The sequence below is a fragment of the Tamandua tetradactyla genome, chromosome X, assembly GCF_023851605.1.
Source record: "Tamandua tetradactyla isolate mTamTet1 chromosome X, mTamTet1.pri, whole genome shotgun sequence".
NCBI lineage: Eukaryota > Metazoa > Chordata > Mammalia > Pilosa > Myrmecophagidae > Tamandua > Tamandua tetradactyla.
The window spans coordinates 113563605-113589808 of NC_135353.1; the positions used below are offsets into that span (position 1 = coordinate 113563605).

The window sequence follows — 26204 nt, forward strand, 5'->3', positions numbered from 1 at the left end:
TTTACTGGTAGGCCACAGGTAGCTTCTGAATCTAGGTGATAGAGCCTACCCTAACCAAACTGCCTGGAAGGGAGAAGAGAAGTGGCTCACCAAAACCGAGGAAGTATTTTTAAGGGGGAATGGATGTTTTCCTTAGTCTGTTTCTTTCTCATAGCAACTTATAGGACAGGACTTACCAGCACTTCTTCCAAGTTGAGAAAAAAGGCTTGGCTATGGCAAGCAACTTACTCAAGGTAATGCTCTCAAACTTTTTCAAGTCACAGAACACAGAAAATACTGCATGGCACAAATGAGAGACTATTTGCTGAGGAGGCAATCTTCCCTGAGTCTTGTGTGGTTCCAGGCCCTTCCCGGCAGCTCTGCAGGCTGAGGAGTCCATATCTGTCATCTTATAACCCATTTGTGGGACACACTGGCTGGAAAGCTCTGGTTCAAGGCTATGTAGCTCACCTGAAGTTTCTCCCGCCACACACACACCCTACCCACTTTCCTTGCCAATCCAACCTCCACAGTGCAGGGAATCCCTACAACTCAGCGGAGCCCTTAATAGTGAGCACCATTCCTCTGTCTTCCCATACTAGCAAATGCAGTATTGAGGTAGCTCTCTGACTCAACTTCATAGAGCACAAGATGTCCAATGAAACAAAGACACAATTTATTTATGTACAAATACATTCCCCAGCAAGGTAGGCAGATTTGAAATCAACTCCCTAGAGCAACTGGTTCCCATGTGCTTCTGACAAGGTGGGAGTTGGGGTGAGGGGCTGGGTCACAGTATCAAGGCACAAGAAGCTAAAAGATGAAGAGTTAGGAGGAAAAAAAGAGAATAAGGGTGGCCTTGGAGGAGGATGAGGAAGGGGAAAGGAAAGGGTCTTTGAGAGAAGAGTATAAAAAGAAACTGAAATGAGGTCTTGGGGGAAGATGACACTGGCAGCTAAAAAGGAGTGTTAGCTTCAAATAATGTACAGGGTTGAATAACCAGCAGTTCCTGGGTCTGTGTTAGCTCAGCTGGGCCTCCTCCAGAGGAAGAAGTTACAGCGGGAGGAGGGATCAGCAGGAGGACCCTGGGGCCTGGCACACATGTAGAAGTGGCGACCCAGGTTGGGTCCTGGCTTCTTCACAGTACGCATAACACATGGCTCCCTGTGGCCCCCACAGAGGGGCATGGGTGAGGGGCCGCCTAACACAGACTTCCAGAATAAGGTCTGCACCACCTTCTCATCCTTGGTGTTTGAAGCCTTGGCCTGTGCTTCTACCACTTTGGCTGTCACCTCCTCCTCTGGGGTCAATGTGGTCCCAAGGGCACCCATCAGTGGCATGCTAGGACGTTCCAAATCTGCAGAGATTTGGAGACGGCTAGAGGATGGCTGGAAGTAGCTCGTCAGGTTTTTCTGGCCTCTGCTGGAGCCAGCCTGGCTTGACCGAAGCCTGGTTGAACGCACACGGGGGGCTTTGTTTTGGTGCATCTGTACCTGGGTTTGATTGCCAAACTGCAGTGCCGAATGCCCAAACACAGCATCTTGTTTGAGGTGAACTAGGAAGTGAAGGATCTTGAGCTGGGTGCCTGCAAACTCAGGAAGGAAACGGGTACATAGGGGTGGGTATTGTTTTGCAGGAACAGAGGATACACTCAAGACTGCACCCACAGGGCAGTGGTCAGAGCCCATCACCTCAGGCAACAGGAAGGAATCTTGGAAGGAATCTATGACCAGCGCCCTGTCCCCCAGCACATAGTCAAGTCGGGAGCCATAGTTGAGATGGCGGGCACCACTGACCGCTGACCAGCAAGTGAAGGCCCCCTCCTGCTTTGGTTGGAAGCACCGGAAGCTATCGATAAAGGGCCCTACATGGGACCCAGCCTGGCACCCTGGGACACTGAGCAAGTTATCCATCCATTTGCGTCCTGGATCCTCTTCAAAGCATTCCTGAGGAGGTTGGGGAGGGGAATAAAGACAAGCAGAACTCAGATGCCTAGATCTGGAAATGACTTAGACCAATTGCCACATTTTACAGACAAGAAAATTTGGTTGTTCCAATAACTACTGTCCCAAATCATGTAGTCCAGAACTGGTCGAGCTGGGATCAGATCTCCATCCTCACTGATTTAAAAGTCTATGCCTGTTTTCTCCCTCTGTAACAGACTGCATTTACCTTGCATATGTCAATGAATCCCATATCTGAAAATGCCATATCTGAAAAGTTATTTGCTAATCAAAACAATTCCTAGAATTATTCACCAAAAAATAGAAAATAGGAAACTAAAGTTGTTGCCTCTAGGGCATAGTCCCCTAATCTAGTCCTGGAAACCAAGGAGGTTTCCTTTCCAGAAGTGATCTGAAGCTGAGAGATGAAGTTTACCTAGTTAAGAAGATGTTCCACATTGAGGAATAGCCTTTATGATGGGCCTGTGGAGGAAGGGTGCGGTGTACCTGAAAGACTTGAGGGAAAAATACTGTAGGGTCAGAATACCACAGAAGACTGCCATGGTAATCCATATAAACAAGAGATGAGAGTCACTTGGTCTCAGCTGGTGCCAAAGGAGACAGAGAAAAATCGCTGAAATTAAAATATTATTTAGAGCTAGATTCAAAAGTACTTACTGAATGTGGAAAAGGGGTGGGGGGGTGAGTAACGAAGGAGGACAATACCAACATGATTCCCAGGTTTCTGGTTGGAGTAACTGAAGGAATTATAGTGTCATTAAGGGAGATGAGAAGACTAAAAGAGCAGATCTGGTGGCAAGTGGACATAATTTGCTATTTTGGAAAGACTTCAACATGTGACCTGGTACTATTTTCATTTCCTGGAAAAAAATAATATAAAAAATGTACTTGAGAAACCTAGGAAAGTTCTGAACTAAGAATAGAAGGCATAAAGCTATATGAGCCTATCACAGAAAGCAAAAAAAAAAAAAAGAATAGACTAAGTGAATGCCTGATGAAGTATAAAGGAGTGAAGGACTAAAGACATGTTCTTGATAGTGTACAACCCCACCATCACCAGACTATGCACTCATCTCACTTCTGTCCATTTCCCTAGCAGGGAGCCATATCTATATTTATGCGGCTTTTCTGTAATCTAATCAAGAAATATTCCTAGAGCCCCTTCTTTGTAACAGGCTCAGTGCTGAGTTGGTACAGTAATGTCCCAGTGTACATTACTAATCCCTCCCCTTGCTAAGACAAGAACTGGCTTGTAGACTCTATAGCAGTGGTTCTCAAGACTGGTTGTACAATAAAATCATCCTGGGAGCTTTTAAAACATACCACTACCCTGGTCCCATACCCAAGAGATTCTGATTTAATTGGTCTGGGGTGGCATTAAGGGATGGATATTTTTGTAAAAAGTTTCTTGCTCTATGGTGCAGTTGGAGTGTGAGGATCATTGACCTACAAGGATTTAGAGAGGTTAATATGAGAAAAAAGATCTAGAAGCCCACAGCAAGAAAAACCAAAATGAGAATACCATTTGCAAAGGGCAGAGAGGAGACAACATGGCTGGAGTGGCCCGAGTGTACAGGCATGCTGGGGATAGAAATGGAGACTGGGTATGTCTGGCTTAGATGTTTTCTCTGTATTACAGAGGTACAGGGAAGCACTGAAGGTTCATGAGCAAGATATATAGTGTTTTAGGGAAATGATAAGACAATGTGAGGTTTGAGCCTGTTGCACTCTGGCCCCCAAAGGACTCTCCAGCATTCTTTTGCACTTACCTCCCTTCTCCTATTACCCTCTAATAAGAATAAGACTTGTAGCTCTCCCTGCACACCAGGCAAATTCTCACCTTGGAGTCCTGCCCATGATAGAATGCATTGCTCTCCCTATCCCAAAGTTTGTTCTACTCATTTTTTAATATTCAGCAATTTTCAGAAGCCTCTTGTAATGCTCAGGCTAGTTGAGGAATCCCCAAACTCTGCCTCAGCCCAGAGGACACCATTCTGTAAGCGGCTGGTCATGTGTTTGTAACTCACTGCCAGGCAGAGAGCTCCAAGGGGCCAAGAGCTGGATTTGACTAGAAACTGAGTCCCCAGCGCACAGCTCAGAGCCACACCAAGGGCAGGGCCTACAATGTCTATTGAATAAATGACCAATCCTCAGCACTTTGCAAATAGTATTTCAAACTAAGCTCTGTTTTTCTATGAAGAAAGCTGCCCTAGGCCAAAACCTAGCACTGGCTGCCTGGCTGAGCTAAACCAGAGTCATTAGAGACCAAGAGTCTGGAGAGAGTCTTACCAGATTGAGTGCATCCCAGTGGTCAATGGGACGGTGGGCTACGTTCAGGTCACCGAGAATTATCACGTGGCTGAAAAACACAACATGAGATTGTCAACTGGATATCTGAGAAAGAGAAATAGTAGTCCTGGCCCATATACTTTTCCCTGGGCCCAAGAGCTCAGATATATTAGGGCCTTCTAACCAACAGTAACTCATATAGGTTACTTTATATAACCTTGCTGCCTTTCTCTCCTTATCAATTTTGATCTCCAAAGTTCACATTGTTCCCTCAGTTTGATATGACTGCCTTAATGATCTCTACCTAATGGCATCCTCCGGGTCCTTCAAAGTAGTGCTTAGTGTCACTTCCTCCAGGAAGCATCCCTGCTCTAGGGAACTTTCCAGTCCCTTCCCCAGAACTCTTCACCCTTCCCTGACCAAGAATTTTAATTTGCCTAGAGGCACTTTGTCTTCCTCATCTCATTTCATCCTTAAAACTACTCTGTGAGGTAGGGATTCACACACTCATTGGACAAAAGAGAAAAGAGAGGTAGGACTAGCCTAGGGGCTCACAATGAATAAGAGGGAGGGCCAAGATAAGTACTGAGATATCTGAGCACAAAATCTGTATTTGTGCCACTACATCATCCTCACAGATCTTAGGAGAATAGGGCCTATTCAAGGGAGCATACTGGTATCTGCAAGAAGGCTGTGAAGGAACTTAACATAAAGGGTCCCATATCCCTTCCAACAGAGCTTGGCACAGGGCTGGGTATTCAAGAAAAGCTCAAGGAAGTGTTGCTGTCCTGGCTTGCAGTACCTGCCAGCTGCCAAGAGGGCTTCTGCTCGGATCTGCAACAAGCGATAGAAGCGCATCTTAAAGGCCAGACGCTCAGGCTTTCCAGGGTCCGCATGGGGACAGTATACATTGATGAGTGTCAAAGTCCTCTCCTGGCTTTCACATGTGCTGGAAAGAAGAGAAATCCCCCCAAAGGGGCTCATTTTCACACCTCCCCTCCCCTAATACCAACACACAGCTTCCACTTAATGGTTGTCTGTTGGGTGGGAAAAAAGGGCTACATGAAGAAGCTAGCATGCATAGGACTAAGGAACTGACTGCAGGTGAGGAAGAGGGACATCTAGGATAATACCCAGGTAAACCAGATGATGGTGTTGCCATTCACAAAGATAAATACACAGAGAAAGAGAAGCAACTTGGGACAAATGAACTCATCATTAGCTAAGTAGCTTTTGAGGTGCCTGTGGTAATAAAAGTTGGGCTTCCAGGTCACACCCCACTACAGAGATAGGAAATTCAAGGCTCAACGAGGAATACTATTTGCCTAGGGACACTTAGTGAGAAGCCCAGCCAGGAACTTTTCCATGATGAAAGCATGTTTATAGGGTAAGCTTTAGGGTTACCACATTCACAGAACAGAACCTGCAGTGGTCAGCTACATGGGTATGTGGGCTATTACCGGATCTTGTGCTGTGTCAGGAGGGCCCGGCCCTCACTATCCAGAGCCCGAAGCTCCTCTTGGGTGAATTCATCCATGTTTCCATAGCAACCCACATACCCATTCTGAGTGGCAAGCAGGCCACTCAGGCCTTCTTCAGCAGCCACTGGAGTAGCGTTGTCTTTACAGAAGGTGGCTACACCTGGAAACAGATGGGATTCTGAACAGGACGAGCAGCCAACAGCCTGTTACTCACCCCGTCCCCCTCCATTTACCCCACACAGGTCACCTGAGTCACCTTCATAAAGCAGGGGCTCTGTTAACAATTCTCCAAACTCAAGGACTATGGAGGCTCCCTAGAACTTAGGGCAACTCGATTCAAACTCTAGAACCTCAGTTCCTTCACCTATAAAGCCACAAAATAATAATAATAGCTAATATTCTAAGTGTTTTACATGGATACATGGTGGTGTTCAATTAAGTATTTGCTATTACTATCACATGGGTTAATCTGTTTAATCATTGTAACAGCTGTAAGCATTATTGCCATTTTTCAGCTGAGGAACCTGAGGCACAAAGAGGTTAAGTGATTTGCCAGAGGGTACACAGCTAAGAAGTGAGCCAGGGCTCAAACTGACCTGACCCGCAGCCTGGCTCCAGAGCTCACACGATTAATTGCTTCACTAACTGTGCTTCTGAGGTCCAAAGATTATACTTCACAAAGTTTAATTTTATGTGGCTTCAGCTCTGTGATCTAAAAGCTTAATGCTTTTATTACCTTTTCACCAAAATTTCCTTCTATCTGCCTCCATCCCTAATTGAAAGTTTCTAGAAAGCCCCATTTACCTGAATAGCCACTACGGTTGCGGCTGAAGCTGAAATAGGAGTTATAGCCCTCAACAATAGCCAGGGGCTCTGTCAGCACATCCCCTGGGGAAAAAAGTAAGATTAATTCAGAGACAGAACTAGGAACTCACAAACGTGCGCTAATTCCTTGGACACATCAGAGCCAGAGTTGGGAGGGAAAATCTATGATTAGAGAAGGAGCTAGAAAGGTGGCTAGAGAAGAAATTGATGTCAGAATTAGAAGGGGAAAGATTATGGATGGGAGGGGGCATAGTAAGAGCTGGGGGATGGCTAGGTGATAGGAGGGATGTGAGGGTGGGAAATAGGGAGAAAGGAGAGGCAGGGGACTGTAAATTTCTGAGCTGGAGACTGAGGCAGGCAGGAGAGAGAATTAGGGGATCTGAACTGGGGATGGAGGAGGGAGAAGTTAGTGGGGTCTGAGAGGGGGTGAGCAGGAGAGGGAAGAAATCAGAAGATTGAGCTGGGAGTAGGAGATGGGTGGAAGGGAGAGAGAATTAACGGCTGTAAGCTTCCAGTGGGAGATGAGGTGGGAATTAGGGGATCTGCGCTGGGGACAGGAAGGGGGATCTGGGGGGTCTGACTTGGGAGCAGGTGATGGACAGTATATGGAGGGGAATTAGAAGGTATGAGCTGAGGGTGGTAGAATGAGTGGGGATGGGGTTGCGAGGGGGAGGGAATTAGGGTTCTCAGCTGAGGACATGAGGTGGAGTGGGAATTAGGGGATCTAAACTGGGGTGGAAGATGGAGGTTTAAGGAGGAAAGAATCAGGATTCTGAGCTTGGGCTAAGAGGAAAACACTACGAAAGTGAGATGAGATGGTCGGGTACAAAAACTGGCAGAAAAGGCAAAGCATAGTAGGCGTCCTGGATTCTTGAGCGCTCACTGGTCACTTTAGTCTCCTGGAAACAGACGATGTCGGCATTCAGCTTGTCCAAAATGCGCCCCATGGCCACGGCGGCGCAGTTGGTGGGCTCTTGGTTTACAAACCCTTGGAGAGGGCTCCGAATCCCATTGATGTTCCAGCTCACTACACGCAACATTTTTAGGGTGAACTGCAATGCCTGCCAGCGCGCGCCGAAAGTAGCTGCGAACCAACCACTCGCGGATCCTAAGTCAGCCAGGCCCCGCCTTCCCCGCGCGTCTGCGCAGGCGTTCCCTGCCGGCCCAGAAAGGGTAAGACGCACGCGGGGCGGAGCTTCGAGCCACTGAGATCTCGAAAGCGGGAGGAGGGGCTGGGTAGAGGCTGAAGAGATCAGTGCAGAAGCTGAGGAAGAACGAAGGGAGAGAAGGTAGTCTCCGGTTCGGCTGCTGGTTCTCGGGCCGCACACTCGCCCGGATTTCCTTTCTCCTCTGCTCAAAAGTATCCCCAATGTTTCCGGTCACTTACAAACAATGTTTCACCACGTTTAAGCGGCGGAACCCGGAAGCATATCTGCGGCGACGGAAGCCGCACCTCGAATGCGACAGACCGCCCACCTAAGTGCGTAGATGACTGCGGCGCTTGCGTCCAGGGAGTGGCTGATGTTTTTGTGCTTGTCGTACAGTAGCGGAACGCGAGAGTGCGTGAGTCGCCACCAAAATGAGGAACGGTAGTAGGCTCTCTACTGAGATAAGATTCTGGAGTAGGACTAGCAGGGTGGCAGTCTCTGGCTTTTATTTCTTGTTGGGGGCGAAGCGGGGCGCTGTGTCTCAGATCCGCCCTATAGCCATGATCTGACTTGGGCCCGCAGCATCCCCAAGGATGTGTGGCCTGACACGTATTTGCCCTAGGCTCAATTTTGCAGAAAAGTAAAATCGAGACCCAGAGAATTTAAGTGGACTATCATAGCTCTAGAAAAGCAGTGTCTCCCAAAGGAACCCATGGCTCTTCATATATATGATCTCATTTCATACTCAGTAAGGGGCATTGAGACTAAATAAGAGAGCTTGAGAGAATTCCCCTCAGTTAGAAGGAGAGAACCAGTATTTAAACCCTGTCTTAATCAGCTCAAGCATTAGTTTCCTGCGTAAATTTTTCTGACTCCCCCCCTCCCCCCCAGACACACCTCCCCAGCAACATATTTTCTTCTGGGCACCCATATCACCCTATGGTCCAGTCTGTCACAGTGCACAGGCACCACTGATTTCTATTTCTGTTGCCACTAGACTGCCAGAAACTTGACAGCAATGACCATGTCTGATTCATCTTGTTAGTCACCCCACACACAAGACACAGAGCATATTAGGTGTCAATAAATATTTGTTTAAATATCTCTTTAAGTTCCTCACTCAGAATAACAATGTAATTATTTCTTTCCAGAATTCCATATTTTAAGAGTTGTCATCCCTGATGACTGCAAAAAAGACCCAGTAAGCTGCTTTTTATCCTGAAGGACTTCAAGACTACCTCCCAGGTGTTGCCATCAGAAAATACCTCTGCAATTAAAATAAAAATTTTTATGCTTTGAGCATTTTCATGCTCTGGGGGTTACTGACTCAGGATTGAGTCCCAGGAGTAAGATAACTAGGACAAAGTGAATGAACATTTTTCTTGTTCTTGCTGCATATTGCCAAGTTGTTTTCCATTAAGGGATTGTGCTCATTTACTCTGAACACCAGCCTGAAACTCAGCCCCAGGGAAATCCAGATCTTGCTGATCTCCATTGCTGGTTTTAATTTCCCTGTCCTGCAGTGACTTGTTAATATTAGTTCTGACCTCTAGGGCAAGGTGAACACTTGGTTGGCCTGAAGAGAAAAGGCTCTGGGTGGCTCAGGAACTTCTTTGGCAACCACAGCAGCTGATATTTCAACAGAGCGCACACATGCACACCCTTACCAAGGGTACTTCCCCAGCCTTCCCAGCGAACCAATGCCTCTGGGCTCCCTCTTTGATGCCATCCATTGGACCTGCTTTAGGGGTCTGTAAATGCAAGACAGCAAGAACTGGATAATTAGCGATGGAAGAAAAGCCATATAATAGAACAGGTAGGTGAAACAGAATTGGGGGGAAAGAATATATCTATATCTATCTAAATCTAAATCTGTCTACAAGGCTATTGTCTATTACCTTTTTTTTTTTTTTTTACCCATTCTGACCTGCCTTTGTAGGACACTGGCCCAAAGGCCAATTCTCTAGCACCTTTAGAAGTCTCTCCAGCTTGGTCTAGCCCAATTTTGAATGACCTGAATTATAGAAATTATATCTCTTTCCTCCCCATTGATATATAAAGTAAGATTGGTTTGCTGTGACACTTTGAGCAAGTTCTAGCTTCTCTGAGCTTCAGTACCCTCCTCAATTAAATAGAAATGGAGGTATCTAGCCTGCTTCTCTAAGAGGGCTGTCTGAAAGTCAAGAGGGGTGGGAAGATAGGAAACAGCTCTATGGAGACATTTCAGGATTTCCACTCTCAGTCTGAGATTAGTGTTCCTGCTTTTTCTGCAGCTTCCACAGGTAATATCACCCACCCCCTCCAACTGCTCTTCCCCCTGAGCGACTATGGTCTGTAAAGAGCCACTCCTAGGACTACGATATAGTGAGCTTTGGGCCCCAGGCATGAGGCTGAAAATAGTTGGGGGGATGGAGGGCCAAAGCAGTGCTTAAGAAGCAAATGGATCCTAGGCTGTTGCCACAGAAACCCTGTTGTACTGTATACTTTTCCTCCCCCAGAGATAGCCCCATTTTAGAATTTGCAGCTCAGTTTTGGTCTTGAGTGAGTCTCTGATACTGAGTGAACCCTTTTTTTTGCAATCAGTTTATTGGACCTTTTGAAGCAGAACCTAATTCTTCTATTTGTTCTGTTCTGCTTCTTTCAATGTTGAGAAAGCTTTCTAGATGCTACCTTCTACCCTCAGACCAATTAGTACCGCCACCCAGTTCCCTGCACAGCTCTGTTATCTTTGTTGAAGTGGGATTATTTGTCCACATGTTCATTTCATGTAGGGCAGTGAGATGTAGATTGTACAAACACTCATGAGCAAGTGCCTCCTCTGTTCCAGGGTCTGAACTGGACACTGGAATCAGATCAGATCACTGAGGCCCACTCCCCATCCTCAAAGAGTTCATAGTCTAGTAACGAAGCAGATCAATAAAACAATAATGTATACTTTCTCAGATAAATGGGGATATGTGGGCAGTGGGAGTGCCAAAGACAAAGCCTGTCCCAAGGGTACAGGAAAGGCTTCCCAGGAGAGATGACCAATGAACCAAGTCTTCAAATGTGAGTCAGATTTCACTGGGAATCGAAGGTAAGAGAAAGCATTCCAGGCTGAGCAAAGGCCAGAGGCAAGAAAGTACATGGTATATTTTGGGGCCCAGTGAGTAAACCAGTGCAGTTTGATCATGTGGGTCTGTGGAAAGACATGGCTCTCTCCAAGGCTTGATTTTAAAGAGACTTGAATACCAGGTTGAGGCTTTCTCAGGAAGCTTGTTTTGTTTTCCTTTTTCTGGGATCAGAAGTGGTAACAGTGGTAAGAAGTTTCAGAGTTAGTTCCAGGCAGTTTTAAGTTAGGTTTTCAAGACTGGACCCCAGGTTTACCCTTTTAGACTTTACTAAATGCCTGCTAACATTCTGTCTCAGATTTCCTGTAACTAAAATTATCTTTCTGCCTTTTGGCAAGGTCAGGAGGACAAAATTGTTTACATAGAAGACGGGTACATGTGGCCAGCTCCATTACCTTGAAAAAGCCACTTCCCAGACCACAATGTCCCAGTGAAGCAAGTGAAGATGTTTGTAAGGTGCATATAGGATAAGATGGGCCATGGAAAACCTACATACAAGGGTTATTTTTAAGATTATTAGCATTGACAGAGTGATGCTGGTTAGGAGACTTAGAGGATTAGGATTTGTATCTGTTTCGAAGTCTTGTTCTGAGCTAATATGAAAGACCACATTCTTTAATCAAGCTAGTTTGATCAGTTGACCGAAGAAAGGACCTGGACTGGGAGAAATTAGGTCCCCAGTGTTCTATTCTAAAACTGATTTGCTACATGACCTTAGGCGATACTTCTTTTTAGACTTCAGTTTTTTCATCTGAGAGGGTTAGAGGAAATAACCTCTAAGGGACTTCTTGATTTTAACAAGCCTTTTTCACAAGACCAAAAGTAAAAATCATCCTTCTAATTGATTTGCAAGAACTCCCATGTATTATAAATATTAACCCTTTGTCATAATATGTAAATTTCCTTTACTGAGTGATTCCTGTATGCACCACATTACATTAGAAATTGCAGATTAGGCAAAGAGGTAACTGATAATCTCCTTCATAAAGGAAGTCAGCGTTAGATAATATATATTGAGCATTTACAAGTTTGCTATATGTGTGTTAACACACACAATCTTCAACAACCCTAAAGGGGTAGGTACTCTTATCATTCCCATATTCCGGTTAAAAAACAAGCACTGAAAGTTAAGTCTTTTGTTCAGGGTTTCATAGCCAACAAGAGGCAGACGTGGGATTCTGTTCAGCATGGTTCTAGAACCCATTGCTGGATCTACTGCCTCAGTAGGTTCATTTAGATAGGCGGGCTCTGGAATGCTTTGAGAGTCTGGTATGATTTACGGACATGGGCCAGAGGGAATCTAACCTTTGTGTAGACTGATGCTGAGAATGTATTTTAGGGAACTTTGAAAAAGGCAAAATGGAGCAGAGAGCATTAGGGTAAGGGGATGTTGGAGATTTCTAGCCCCAAGAGAGTACCCTGTGTAGCCCAACTCAGTGGGGGAAAAAGTTGCACTGCCTCCTATCCAGTCACTGCAGGATCTTCAGTGGGTGGGAAGGTTGCGAAAGAAAGAGCACAGTTTAGACATCTTCCAGGCGAGCTAAGTAATTACATGAGTTCTGCACATTAAAAAGCCTCAAAACAACTGGGGGGAATGAAAGGGAGACATGGGTGAATGGCCCTTGCTTATAGACTTGTCTTGTATTGAAGCCATTGCTTCCTGCTCCCCACACACACCCTGCTGCAGCCTCCACCCTAAACCTCCATTCCCATGGCTTAACATGAGGAACTTCAGCCAGGTTCTGGATCAAATCACAGTGCTTTTCTCTGTAGGGTCTGCACCCTGTGAGCGGCATCTATTGTCTCCCCTGTCCCACCAGCAATGGCTGTACTTACTTCTCTTCCCAAGATGTCAGGCTTATTCTGATTTATTTAATCTTGGTTGGAAGGAAAATAAAGATGGTCAGATAGTGCCCATCTCTTCAAGAGTTCCTCAGGCAGCATATTTTAGGAAGGAGAAGCCCTATGGCAGGAAAGGCAGCAAAGTCCAGGGTAAGAAAAGGGTTTTAATGCCATTTCCATCCGGAGGGGGAACTGTGAGGCAGTGAACCTTTCACTTCCAGTTCAGGTCTTTGATTGGTAACTCAAAATATTGCACTTTTTTCAGTAGGGACTTTGTGTTTGTTTGTTTTTACTTGCGAACTTTGCATTTCTGATATGGATCTCTGTTTCTGGATTGAAGCTTGATGTTCTACTTGGACCTGATTTTTATTTCAAAGCTACAAAAGCTGCTGAGACCTGCCTCCATCACCTTGGATTCCTGCCTCCCCACCCCACAGGATATAAGCACATGATCCTTGGTCTTTTATTTGCATACTCTACTAGTCCTCTCTTCATTGGAGGGAAGCGACTGGCCAGACCTGGCCTGTCTTGCTGGCTGCCTTCCTTGCTGGGCTCCAACTTATCTCCTTTGTACACAGCTCTTGGAGTTCAGAGGCCTCTGCTGACCTCTGTCCAACCTCTCGCTCTCTGCACCCAAGCTCCCACTGATACATTTAGGAGCAGAGGCAGGCTAGGAGTAGAGAAAAGAGGAGAGGGGACTGGAGACAGACCGTCAGAGGGCTAAAAAGCCCACTGTACCTTTTCTGACATTAGCTTCTTCCTGTCCGCCTGCTGCTGTGGCCACAGCAACAAAAAAAAACAACTGGTAAGGTAGGAAGTGAGGCCCAGTACCTTTTGGACAATAGTGTCATTAGCTGCAACGCTTAAGATGTCCCGAGAGATGGGAGAACTCACCCAAACCAGGCTGCAGAAGATCTGGATTCCACACAGCAGCAGGCTGCAACGGAGAAGGGGCTGTAAGTGGAGTTTGCTTCCATGGGCTTCAAGGTGGCGGTGATAGAGTGGGTGTGGAAGAGGACAGGGCATACCCCCACCCCACCATACCTTCCCAACCTGAAAGTTGGAATAGATGAGCAACTGGATGAAATAGCTGTAGGACAATGAGAAGCTAATGTCAGAAGAGGTGGGGGAAGAATGAGAGACAGGCAGCCAGAAAGAAAAACAAAGACAGAAAAAAATGGGAGTTAGGTAAAAACGGTCTTAATCTAAAAAAAAAACTATCTTAATCAGAGGGGTCTTCAACTAAGAGCTTTTCATTTCTTATCCAGAACTTATTTGGAGTGCTTTTTGTTTGAAATTTGATGTTTCTAGTTTGGAACTATTCAGTGTTAGCCTAGAATGTTTCATTTTGGTGACTGCAGTGAAGTGTCTGGATGTTGGTCCAGTCTGAGCGTGCCTGGGTGAAATAAGGTAATGGTTCCTGGCATCTTGTCTCAGGGGACAGGTGCTGGGTACACAACAGTACCATGTCACTGGTCAGTATTGTTCCTCTCCTTATCCAAGCCTCTTCTAATAAGTCTATACCTGACTGGGTTGGGAAAGGCTGGGTGTCCTGTTTTCTGCATCACCTTCTTGGCACATATGGACACTTTGGCTGCTCAGGAGACTTTAGGGAAAGGGCAGTCTCTCAGGGACAGCCTGCTACTGTAGTCTTCACTTTGAAAATTTAAGAAAGGGCAGGCGCAAAGGAGAAGGAAACAAAACCTGTAAATACTCATCTGGAGATCAAGGAGCCTGGATGAGACTGGGAATTACACCACACCCCCATCCACCCATATACTCTTGGTCCTTTCCAAGGGGCTGTTGGGTTTAGCTGTAAAGCAGGCAAGCCACTCTCTGCATACATGGGTCTTGCAGTGTCAGAAACCTTATATTCTTGGTAAATCTCTCTTTCAGGTTAGAGAGATAATATATATAAATCACCTAATGTAGTCTCTGTCACATAGTAGGTGCTCAATAAATAAATGTGTGCTTACTTTAGTTCTGAGCCTTACTTTCCTCAGCTATAAAACAGGATTAATACTTACCTCTTACTTTCATTTACATGATTCAGTGACTAAGAGGTTATGGACCCAGACTGCCTAGGGTTGTGTCCCAGCTTTGCTACCTCCTGCCTCTGTGACCTTAGACAGGTCTTTTACCTCTCTGTGTCTCAGTTTCCTCATCTGTAAAATGAAGTTAATAATAGTGTTGTAGTGAATATTGGATGAGCTAAAACACATAAAGTTCTTAGAAGAGTGACTAGCACATAGTAAACACTCAGTAAATGTTAGCTAATATTAGTATTATTTAAACGAGAAAGTGAATGTGTGGTTTTTTTTAACCGTCATATCCCCAGCATCAAGCCTGGAGCCTGGCACGTACCAGATGCTCAATACATGTTCACTCTGTGCCACTTCTAAGCTCCCACTCACTGTAGCCAAGCGTGAAGCTCTATGTGCAGTAATGACTGACTGAATTATGTCAGGCCACAGACCAGCCCAGTATTGCCCTCTGCAATGTCTGTCCCACCTCCCATTCTGGGGAGGTCAGGCTGTTGACCCTACAGAGGGCTGAATAACCTTTGCTTGCTTCTCTGTGAAGACCTATCTTGCCCCAACCAGAGATTTGGGGGTGGGGTTAGGGGGTAGGCACACAATCACTTATGAGGTTGTTCTGATAATTAAATGTATTAACATGTGTGCAGTGCTTGAACAGTTGTGTACATTCTTCTGTGACTTGCTTTTCTCATTTGACATTATGTTTATATGTCATCTATATTTATTGTTCCAAGTGCAGTTGTAGCTTATTTAATCTTCTTCCTGTATAATATTACATTTTGTGAATATTGCATGGTTCATTTATCAACCTTGGTTATTGAGTATTTAGGTAGTATCTAGTTTTTGGTTATTATGAACAATACTGCAATGAATGTTCTTATACATTTATTCTGGTGGAGCAAGGCCCTGCATTTTGTCCTTCTTGTTATATTAAGTTTCTTGACTATCATTGGCTCATTGCTCTCTCATAAATCTTAAAATCGGCTTCTCAGGTTACACATACACACACATACACACAGAACATTTGGAATTTGATTGGAATTACATTCAATCAGTAGATTAATTTGAACAAAGTTAACATCTTTGTGATATTGAGTTTTCTGTAAACATGGCATGTCTCTCTGCGTTTATTTAGACTTTTTTCATGTTGAGTGAAATGTTATAATTTAATCCATAAAAGGCTTGCACATAATTGCATAAATGCAAGGTCTTTTAGTACCTTATTTTTTTTTTTGTTATTGTAAATGGTACCTTTTTTAAAAATTGCATTTTAGGGCAGCTTGTTGCTAATGTATAGAAATATAAATGATTTTTGAATATTGATTTTATGAGTGGCAAGCTTGCTAAACTTTCTTAATATTTTGGTACTTTGTATGTAAGTGAAAGTTTTCTTTTTTCCTCTCCAATCCTTACATCTTTTAACTCTTTTTCTTATTTTACTACACTACTAAGACTCCCCACTCTGAACCCGCACATACCATTTGCAGTACAGGAAATAATAGTAGGCATTCTTATGTTGATCCTGATTTTCAGGGGGATGCTTTTAAAGATTCACCATTGAGCAAGGTTGCTGTAGTATTTTTGTAGATATCATGTAATAAGTTAAGGAAGATCCACTTTATTCTAGTTTGCCAATACAAAATTTTAAAGATGGATGGATGTTAAATTTTATTAATTGTATTTTCTGTATTCAGAAAACAGGTGATCATGTTGATTTTCTGTTTTAATCTGCCAATGTGGTGAATTACATTAGAGAGTTATTTTTCATTGAGCTAGTCTTGTATCCCTAGAATAATTAAAAAGCTGGATTTAGTTCACCAACATTTTGTTTAGAATTTTTGCATTTATGTTCATGAATGAGATTAGCTTATAATTTTTCAGTTCTCAAGTTGTCCCCATCTGATTTTGGTATCAAGTTTATACTAACCTTATAGAATTAAATGTGGAATATTTCCTTTCATTCTTTTCTTTGACAGAGGTTGTTCAAAGATCTTACTATTTAAATATTTGACAGAACTTCCAGAGAAAACATTTGGGCCTGATGTCTTTCTTTAGAAGAAAAATTTTAAAAGATACGATGTCTTTAATAGTTACAGAATCACTCGAGTTTGCTATTTCTACTTAAGTCAGTTTTATTAAGGTATGGTTTTTTAAGAATTTTTCCATTTCACTTCAGTCTAAATTTATTTGCATAAAGTTCTTATCTTCCTATCTTTTAAATCACTGTTGCATTTGCAGTTATAGTCTCCCTTTGTTTTAATATTGTTTATTTGCACCTTTTCTTTATTTTTCTTAATCAGTCTTTCTAGAAGTTTGTCAATTTTATGAGTCTTAAAAGAGTCAACTTTTGCATTTTTTTTAATCTTTCTGTTATGTCTTTGTTTTTTATTTAATGTTTTTCTTACCTTTATTCTATTTCTTCCACTTTCCTTGGACTTACTCTGTTGTTCTTTTAACTTTTAGAGTTGGATGCTCATCTTATTAATTTTCAGAATTTCTTCATTTCAAACACAAGCATTTGAATGATATTCAGCCTATTAAAAAGGGCTTATAGGGGTTGCAAGAGTAGTTCAGTGGTAGAATTCTCTCTGGCCATGTGGGAGACCTGGGTTCAATTCCTGGCCCATGCGCTTCCCCCAAAAAACAAACAAAAAACAAAACAAAAATTCAACAAATGGTGCTGCGATAACGGGCTACTCAAATGGCAAAAATGAAATGTGAGCCTGTCATACAGTATACAAAAAAAAGACTTGTATTCCACAGATACAATTGTATGGATATATGAGTTTTACAAATATTTAAATATTTCCAGACTATTTAGTAAATAGGCACTGCACTGAGCTTCCTTAGTCTATCCACTACTGTAATCAATTACTCTGGCCATCTTTGTCCCTTTCTCGACTACAGAGACTTACTGATAATCAACCAGCAACTAAATGGTTAATGCCTGGCATAGCAGGAGGCCTCTAGTACCTGGTGCCAGCCCTTGGGCCAACTTCTGTTTTGAGCAATCAGTGAGTGTTCTTGCCATTTCCAGTTATTCCACTCCTGTCAGAAAACAAACTTTGTTTGATTTAAGTTCTTTGTAATCTGTTGAGACTTGCTTTATGGCCCTGCATATGGTTAATTTTGGTACATGTTCCATGTGCACTTGAAAAGAATGTGCACTTTACAGTTGAGTTCAGTGTACTATAAACTTCAATCAAGTTATGTTTGCTAATCTGGCTCAAATATTCTGTCTGTATTCTTCTGGGATTTGTCTGCCTGTTTTATCAGATACGGAATTTTTCAGTGTGTCCATGTAATTCAGTCAATTTTGAAACTTTATAAATAATTACAAACAGAATTAGAATTGTTATATCTTCCTGGTAAATTGTATATTTTATCAATGTGTAATGAAATTATTTATCTCAAATAATATCTGGCAACCTGAAATTTTTCACATTTTGCCCTACAAACACTTTTTTCTATAATGTTAATATACATACATTACCTTTCTTTAGCTCAATATTTGTCTGGTATATCATTATCTATATTTTTTTACAATTGTTTTTGATTGAGGAATAATTCTGATACCATAAAATTCACCATTTTAAAGGTTACAACTCAGTGCTTTTTAGTAGATTCATAAGATTGTGCAACCATCACCACTAATTCCCAAAAGAAATTGTCAGAAGGACAGACTGAAAGACTTGTGAACTTACATCAATACAGGTGTCGAGTTCACCAGCAAAAGCACAACTCACACAGGCTCTGATGGAAAGAATTTTACTCGCACAGAGAAGAGACAGACTAGTGTCAGCTTTACTAGTGGGCATTGGTTTCCCATAGCCAGTATGTCTCAATCTCTGGTCAACACAGGGAGATGTTCTATGCACTGCAACCCTCTTTTGTGTTTGTGTGCTGCTATAGTGGAGGAACCCTGCTCCCTCCCCACCAGGGACAGATATACCACCCACCAGAATGTGAACCAGCTTCATAAAATATGTCCACCAGTGAATATTTACATATGCTCAAGACAATAGGGGAAGAAATGTACCCTTGGTCCCCTTATCTGCCGTATTTTATCCTGCCAGGCTGGCACATCTGGTCCTGAGCACAGGATGTATTTGTGAGTCCCAGGAAAAGGTGGCAGGCTGTGCTAGGATTGCCCCTGCCACTGAAACCCCATCCACTTTAGAGTCACTCTCAATTTCTCCCTGCCTCCAGCCTCTGGCAACCACTAATCTACTTTCTGTCTCTATGGATTTGCCTATTCTGGATATTTTATATAAATGGAATCATAAAATGTGTGGCCTTTTATGTTTGGTTTCTTTCACCTAGCATAATATTCTCAAGGGTCATTAATGTTGTAGCATGTATTAATACCTCATTCTTTTTTATAGTTTAATAACATTCCATTGTATGGATATAAAACATTTTGTTTATCCATTCATGAATTTCTGGACATGTGAGTTGTTTCCACATTTTAGCTATAATGAATAATGCTGCCGTGATTATTGGTGTGCAAGTTTTTGTGTGGGCATATATTTTCATTTCTCTTGGATGTGTACCTAGGAGTAGAAATTTGTGGCTCATATGGTAACACACTGTATCTAATGTTTTGAAACCTGCAAATGGTTTTTTAAAGTGGCTTGCTTCACCATTTTACATTCCCAACATATGAGGGTTACAATTTCATCATAACCTCACCAAACTTGTTATTGTCCTTTTTAAATGATAATTGTAGCCATCTTAAAGAATGTGAGGTGATTTCTTATGGTTTTGATTTGCAGTTCCCACATGACTAATGATATTGAACGTCATTTCATTTTATGCTAATTGGCTATTATATGTCTTCTTTGGAATACTTTGCCCATTTTTAATTGGATTATTTGTCTTTATGTTATTGACTTGTAAGATCTCTTTATATATTCTAGATCCTAGACCCTTATCAGATATATGATTTGTAAATTATTTCTCTGATTCTGTTGGGTTTTTTCAATTTCTTGGTAGTGTCCTTTGATGTATAGTGTTTAATTTTGATGAAACTTAGTTTATCTATTTTTTTCCTTTTTTGCTTGTGCTTTAAGTGTCATATCTAAGAAACTGTGCCTAACCCAAGGCCACAAAGATTTATGCCTGTTTTCTTCTAAGAGTTTTATAGTTTTAGCTCTTTCTTATATTTAGGTCTTTGGACATTTTGAGATAATTTTTGGATATATGAAGTAGGGGTCCAAATTCATTCTTTTGAATGTGGTTATAGAGTTATTCCAGTGCCATTTGTTGACAAGAATAGTTTTTCCCATTTAATGCACTTGGCACCCTTGTCAAACATCAGTTTTCCATAGATATATAGATTCATTTCTGGACTCTCAATTCTATTCCATTAGTCTTGTATGTCTGTCTTTATGCCAAAATGTTTCCATACTTTGTTCCTTTTCATGGCTGTGTATAATTCCTCTATATGTATATACCACATTTTATTTATCTTTTCATTTGTTGATGAACACTTGGATTGTTTCCATCTTTTGGCGATTGTGAATAGTGCGCTATGAACATTGTTGTGCAAATATATGTTCAGGTCCCTGTTTTCAATTCTTTTGTATATATAACTAGAAATGAGATTGCCAGATCATATGATGGTTCTATACTTAACTTGCTGAGGAAATTGTTTTCCACAGTGGCTTCACTATTATACATTCCCACCAACAATGATCAAATGATCCTATCTTTCCACATCTTCTCCAAAATTTATTATTTTGTGTATTTTTTTAGTAGTATCCATTCTGGTAGGTGTGAAATGGCATCTCATTGTATTCTTTTGCATTTTCCTAATGGCTTATATGTTGAACATACTTTCTTGTGCTTTTTGACTATTTGTTCCTCTTTAGAGAAATGTTTATTGAAGACTTTTGCCCATTTTTAAATTGAGTTGTCTGTTGTTGGGTTGTAGGATTTCCTTATAAATTCTGGATATGAAACCTTTACCAGATATGTGGTTTCCTAATATTTTCACCCATTCCATAGGGTGTTTTGTTACTTTCTTGATGAAGTCCTTTGATGCACAAAGGTTTTCAAATTGTATGAGGGCCCATTTATCTATTTTTCCTTTTTTTGCTTGTGCTTTTGGTGTTAAGTCTCAGGAACCATTGTCTAACGCAAAGTCTTTAAGATGCTTCCTTGCATTTACATCTAGGAGTCTTATAGTCCTGGTTCTTCTACTTAGGTATTTGATCCATTTAAGTTCATTTTTGTTTATGGTGTGAAGTAAGGACCACCTTCATTCTTTTGCATATGAATAAACAGCTTTCCTAGCACCTGTTTTGAGAAGACTGTTCTTTCCCAATCGCATGGATGAGGCACCCTTGTTAAAAATCAGTTGCCTAGAGATGTGTGTATGTATGTTTTAGTTTACTAAAGCTGCTAGAATGCAATATACCAGAAATGGAACATCTTTTTTTTTTTTTTTTGCATGTGCAGGCACCAGGAATTGAACCTGGGTCTCTGGCATGGCAGGTGAGAATTCTGCCACTAAGCCACCGTCACAGTGTCCTGGAACAGCTTTTAAAAAGGAAATTGATTAAGTTGCAAGTTTACAGTTCTAAGGCTATAAAAATGTCCAAATTAAGGCATCCAGGGAAAAGAAAGGCTAGTGTCTGTTACATGGAAAGGCATGTGGCTAGCATTTGCTGGGCCTTGTTCCCAGTTCTGTTGTTTCCAGCTTCTGATACCAGTGGTTTCCTCTTTAAGTGTCTCTGGACCTTTGCTTAACTCTCCGGGGACATAGCTCTGTGTTTTGGCTTGCTTAGCATCTCATGGCAAGGCACATGGCAACATCTGCTGGGCTCTGCCCATGTTTAGGCATCTGCTCTCTCTGTCAGCACTCCAAGTATCACCAAGCATCATGTCTGGGTGATCTCTGAAGCAATTGTTCTCCAAGCATCTGCATATGAGGTTTCTGCAAAATACTTCCTTTCTAAAGGACTCCAATAAACTAATCAAGGCACACCATGAATGGGTGGAGTCACATCTCCATGAAAATAATCTAACCAAAGGCCACATGCACAACTGGATGTGCCACATCTCCATAGGAGCAATCCAATCAGAGTTTCCCATCCTGAACAATAGGTCTGGCCCCACAAGATTGAATCAGGATTAGAACTTGGCTTTTTGGGGGTACATAATAGTTTCAAACCAGTAAAGTACATTTCTGTCTCATTTTGCCAATACCATGCTGTTTTTTAAATGTTTTCATTATAAAATATAACATATACACAAAGCAAAGAAAGAAAAAAGCCATAATTTTCAAAGCACTCTTCAACAAGTAGTTACAGAACAGATCCCAGAGTTTGTCATGGGCCACCATACCATCATCTCAGATTTTTCCTTCTAGTGCTCCAGAATTAGGAAGCTAGAAGGAATATATGTATGTATTTTTTATTATCACTTTTTTCTTTTTTGTGAAAAATAACATATATACTAAAAAGCAATAAATTTAAAAGCACACCACAACAATTAGTTGTAGAACACATTTCAGCATTCGCATGGGTTACAGTTCCACAATGCTTGGTTTTTACTCCTAGCTGCTCGAAAATACTGGAGACTAAAGGAACTATCAATACAATGATTCATCAATCATACTCGTTTGTTAAACCCTACTTTCTCTGTATAACTCCATTATCACCTTTGATCTTTCTGTCCCACACTTTAGGGGGCATTAGGGTTATGTCCATTCTAAACTTTTCATGTTGAAAGAGACTGTCAATAATATGAAGTAGGAAGATGGAACTAGCTGATGTTCTGGAGAGGCCAGGCCCTTTAGGTTTCAGAATTTAGCTGGTCCAGGGACACATCTGGAAGTTGCAGATTTCTGGGAGGTTACCCTAGTGCATGGACCCATTATAGAATCATATATATTGCCCTAGGTGTTCTTTAGGATTGGCTGGAATGGTTTTTTTTTTTTTTTTTTTTACATGGGGAGGCACCGGGAATTGAACCCGGGTCCTCTGGCAAGCTGGAATGGTTTTAATTGAGATTTGATGTTATGATAGGTAGCAAGGTTTAACTGAAGCTTATGTAAGAGTGACCTCCAGAGTAGCCTCTCAACTCTATTTGAACACTATCACAACTGATACTTTATTAGATACACTTTTTCCCCCTTTTGGTCAGAATGCAGTTGTTGATCCCACAGGGCCAGGGCCAGAATCATCCCTGGGAGTCATCTCCCATGCCTCCAGGGAGACTTTCACCCTGGATGTCATGTCCCATACAGGGGGAAGAATAATGATTTCACTTGCAGAGTTGAGCTTAGAGAGAGTAAGGCCACATCTGAGCAACAAAAGAGGTCCTCCAGAAGTAACTCTTAGGCATACCTATAGGTAGGCTAAGCTTCTCTGCTACCTATATAAGTGTCACAAGAGTAACCCTCAAGATCAAAGGCTTAGCATTTTGATTTGGGTGTCCCTAATGTTTGGCACAGTATCAGTGGATTGCCTGATGCTAAAGTTTAATAGTTCCATAGTTTTTCTCTCATCCCTTAAGGGAGTTTTCCAATACTTTATTATCTGCTTACTGTATTCTGGGATGTGTCCAGGCATCACATTAAACTATACAGGATTAAATCATTCTTATTCTGGCCGCCCTGTGTTTCAGTTGTTCAACTTAGCTATCCAGACAGGTTGAGTTGCAGTATATGCTACAGAAAGTTTAGATTCCAGACAAAATAAAACTTTCTTCCTTTGGTCTCAAAGAATAGGTGCTGTTCTAAAATATAGACAATGTCTTCCTTATCTGTGTTCTTAATTACCTTAATCCCAACTTGATCGGCTTCATTCTTATCTCTAAATACCAGGTTATGGATATATAAAACAGGCTCTCAAAATACAGAAATAATAATTACCACTCCAGACTAAATGTGTCTTCTGTAAGAGCTTACAATCTGGGCCCCTTTTTTCTTATAAGCATTTTCTAAAGGAGACATTACTATAATTGTTTTTTGGTTTCTGGCTTATTTTGTCTTACCAAATGTCCCACAGGTTCATTCACATCATTGCATGCTTCACAACTTCGTTCCTTTTTGTAGCAGCACAATATTCAGTCTTATGTATACATCATTGTTCACCAATCTACTTCTCAGTGAATCCTTTAGCCACCTGCATTCATTAGGCATCACGTACCAAAAGTCCACAGTCCACCAACACTCTCAATTTTAGATAATTTCATTGTCCCCAAGAGAAAGATAACCAATAAACCCACCCTCACAAGATAGGAAATGTAAACCTCCCCTTAACTCTTGTCCTTCCCCCCATTATTTACCCCTGGTGTGCTGTGGTATTGCTGATATATTTTTAAATTTATTTATTAATTAAAAAAATAAAATAAAACAACATACATAATCAGTAATTCACAATATCATCACTTAGTTGCATATTCATCATTTCTTAGAACATTTGCATTAATTCAGAAAAAGAAATAAAAAGACAATAGAAAAAGAAATAAAACAAACACAGGAAAGAAAAAAAAAGATCATACGTACCATACCCCTTACCCCTTGCTTTCAATGATCACTAGGATTTAAACTAAATTTATTTTAGCATTTTTCCCCCTATTTTTTATTTTTGTTCCATATGTTCTACTCCTTTGTTGACAAGGTAGATAAAAGGAGCATCAGACACAAGGTTTTCACAATCACACAGTCACATTATGACAGCTGTATCATTATTCGATCATCCTCAAGAAACATGGCTACTGGGACCTAGCTCTACATTTTCAGGCAGTTCCCTCCAGCCTTTCCATTACGTCTTGAATAACAATATGATATCTACTTGATGCATAAGAATAACCTCCAGGATAATCTCTCGACTCTGTTTGGAATCTCTCAGCCATTGACACTTTGTCTTATTTCCCTCTTCCCCCTTTTGGTCGAGAAGGTTTTCTCAATCCTTTGATGCTAAGTCTCAGCTCATTCTAGGGTTTTTCTCAATCCCTTGATGCTGAGTCTTCATTCATTCCAAGATCTCTGTCCCACGTTGCCAGGAAGGCCCACACCCCTGGGAGTCATGTCCCACGTAGAGAGAGGTAGGGTGGTGAGACTGCTCGTTGTGTTGGCTGCAGAGAGGGGCCACATCTGAGCAACAAAAGAGGCTCTCTTGGGGGTAACTCTTAGGCCTAAATTTTAAGTACTCTTACCTGTCCTTTGCGGGGTTAAGTTTCATATGAACAAACCCCAAGACTGGGGGCTCTGCCTATAGCTTTGGTTGTCCACACTGCTTGTGAGAATATCAAGAATTCAACTTGGGGAAGTTGAATTTCTCCCGGTTCTCACCACTTCGCAAAGGGGGCTTTGCAGATACTTTTCCACTCACTGATCAAATCACTCTGGGATTTATCGGGGCATCACTCTGGACAAACCAGCAAAATCTCATGTCCTACCTGAGATTCCAAGTATTGATGGCGTTCAATCAAGCTATCTACATAAGTTATATTAGGAAATGCACTAGTCAAAATATAAATTTTGTAACTAATAAACATTTTTTGCTTTAGTCTCACACAGAAGGTGACATTTTAAAATACTAATTACCATCTATTTTCAGTACCCTGCAATGACATTCCTTTGTTCTTGCTTATGCAAAAACATTTTTAAAATTGTACCTTGTACATTTCACTGTTATTATACACTCTAGACATTCCTAGGTTATACCATCTCAATCTTTAACATGTCTTTCTTTCTGATTTCATTTATGTCCCCAGCCCTCCTCCCTCTATCATTCTCACATGCAGCTTCATTCAGTGTTTTAACATAATTATATTACAGTTAGGTAGTATTGTGCTGTCCATTTCTGAGTTTTTGCATCCAGTCCTGTTGCACAGTCTGTATCCCTTCAGCTCCAGTTACCCAATATCTTACCTATTTCTATCTCCTGATGGTCTCTGTTACGAACAAAATATTCCAAGTTTATTCACTAATGTCAGTTCATATCAGTGAGACCATACAGTACTTGTCCTTTAGTTTTTGGCTAGTCTCACTCAGCATACTGTTCTCAAGGTCCATCCATGTTGTTACATACTTCATAAGTTTATTCTGTCTTAAAGCTGCATAATATTCCATCATATGTATATACCACAGTTTGTTTAGCCACTCATCTGTTAATGGACATTTTGGCTGTTTCCATCTCCTTGCAATTGTAAATAATGCTGCTATAAACATTGGTGTGCAAATGTCCGTTTGTGACTTTGCCCTTATGTCCTCTGAGTAGATACCTAGCAATGGTATTGCTGTGTCATATGGCCATTCTATATTCAGCTTTTTGAGGAACCGCCAAACTGCCTTCAACAATGGTTGTACCATTTGACGTTCCCACCAACAGTGAATAAGTGTGCCTCTTGCTCCACATCCTCTCCAGCTACTTGTCATTTTCTGTTTTGCTGATAATGGCCATTCGGGTGGGTGTGAGATGATATCTCATTGTGGTTTTGATTTGCATTTCTCTAATGGCCAGGGACGTTGAACATCTGTTCATGTGCCTTTTGGCCATTTGTATTTCCT

General features: G+C 41.8%; 2 protein-coding genes across 17 annotated transcripts in view; one reads left to right on the top strand and one right to left on the bottom strand.

The window, feature by feature from the left end:
- Positions 1-537: 537 nt before the first annotated feature.
- Positions 538-7991, bottom strand: APEX2 (apurinic/apyrimidinic endodeoxyribonuclease 2). 2 transcript variants are annotated; one of them, XM_077145039.1, is made up of 6 exons: positions 7926-7991; positions 6518-6601; positions 5693-5873; positions 5035-5181; positions 4233-4302; positions 538-1925 (listed from the first exon to the last, which is right to left on the bottom strand). In XM_077145039.1, exons 3-6 carry the CDS (start codon positions 5767-5769, stop codon positions 1005-1007), a joined length of 1215 nt encoding a protein of 404 aa, XP_077001154.1. In that variant the 5' UTR covers positions 5770-5873; positions 6518-6601; positions 7926-7991; the 3' UTR covers positions 538-1004. The 2 variants fall into 2 exon arrangements, with proteins under 2 accessions (XP_077001154.1, XP_077001153.1); XM_077145038.1 differs by having other exon boundaries at positions 539-1925; positions 7422-7986.
- The window catches only part of PFKFB1 (6-phosphofructo-2-kinase/fructose-2,6-biphosphatase 1), a 128538-nt gene continuing 110060 nt past the window's right edge, over positions 7727-26204 (top strand). For 7 of the 15 annotated variants that reach the window (XM_077145050.1, XM_077145053.1, XM_077145048.1 and 4 more), the window contains exons 1-2: positions 8027-8127; positions 8838-9502. Coding sequence is in view for 9 of the 15 variants with exons in the window: in XM_077145049.1 (XP_077001164.1) it covers positions 9475-9502 (28 nt within the window). In the remaining 6 variants the exon portion in view is untranslated. Of the gene's footprint in view, positions 8128-8837; positions 9503-9536; positions 13595-17584; positions 17692-26204 lie in introns of those variants that run through there. The other 8 variants (XM_077145042.1, XM_077145041.1, XM_077145047.1 and 5 more) reach the window with 6 other exon arrangements.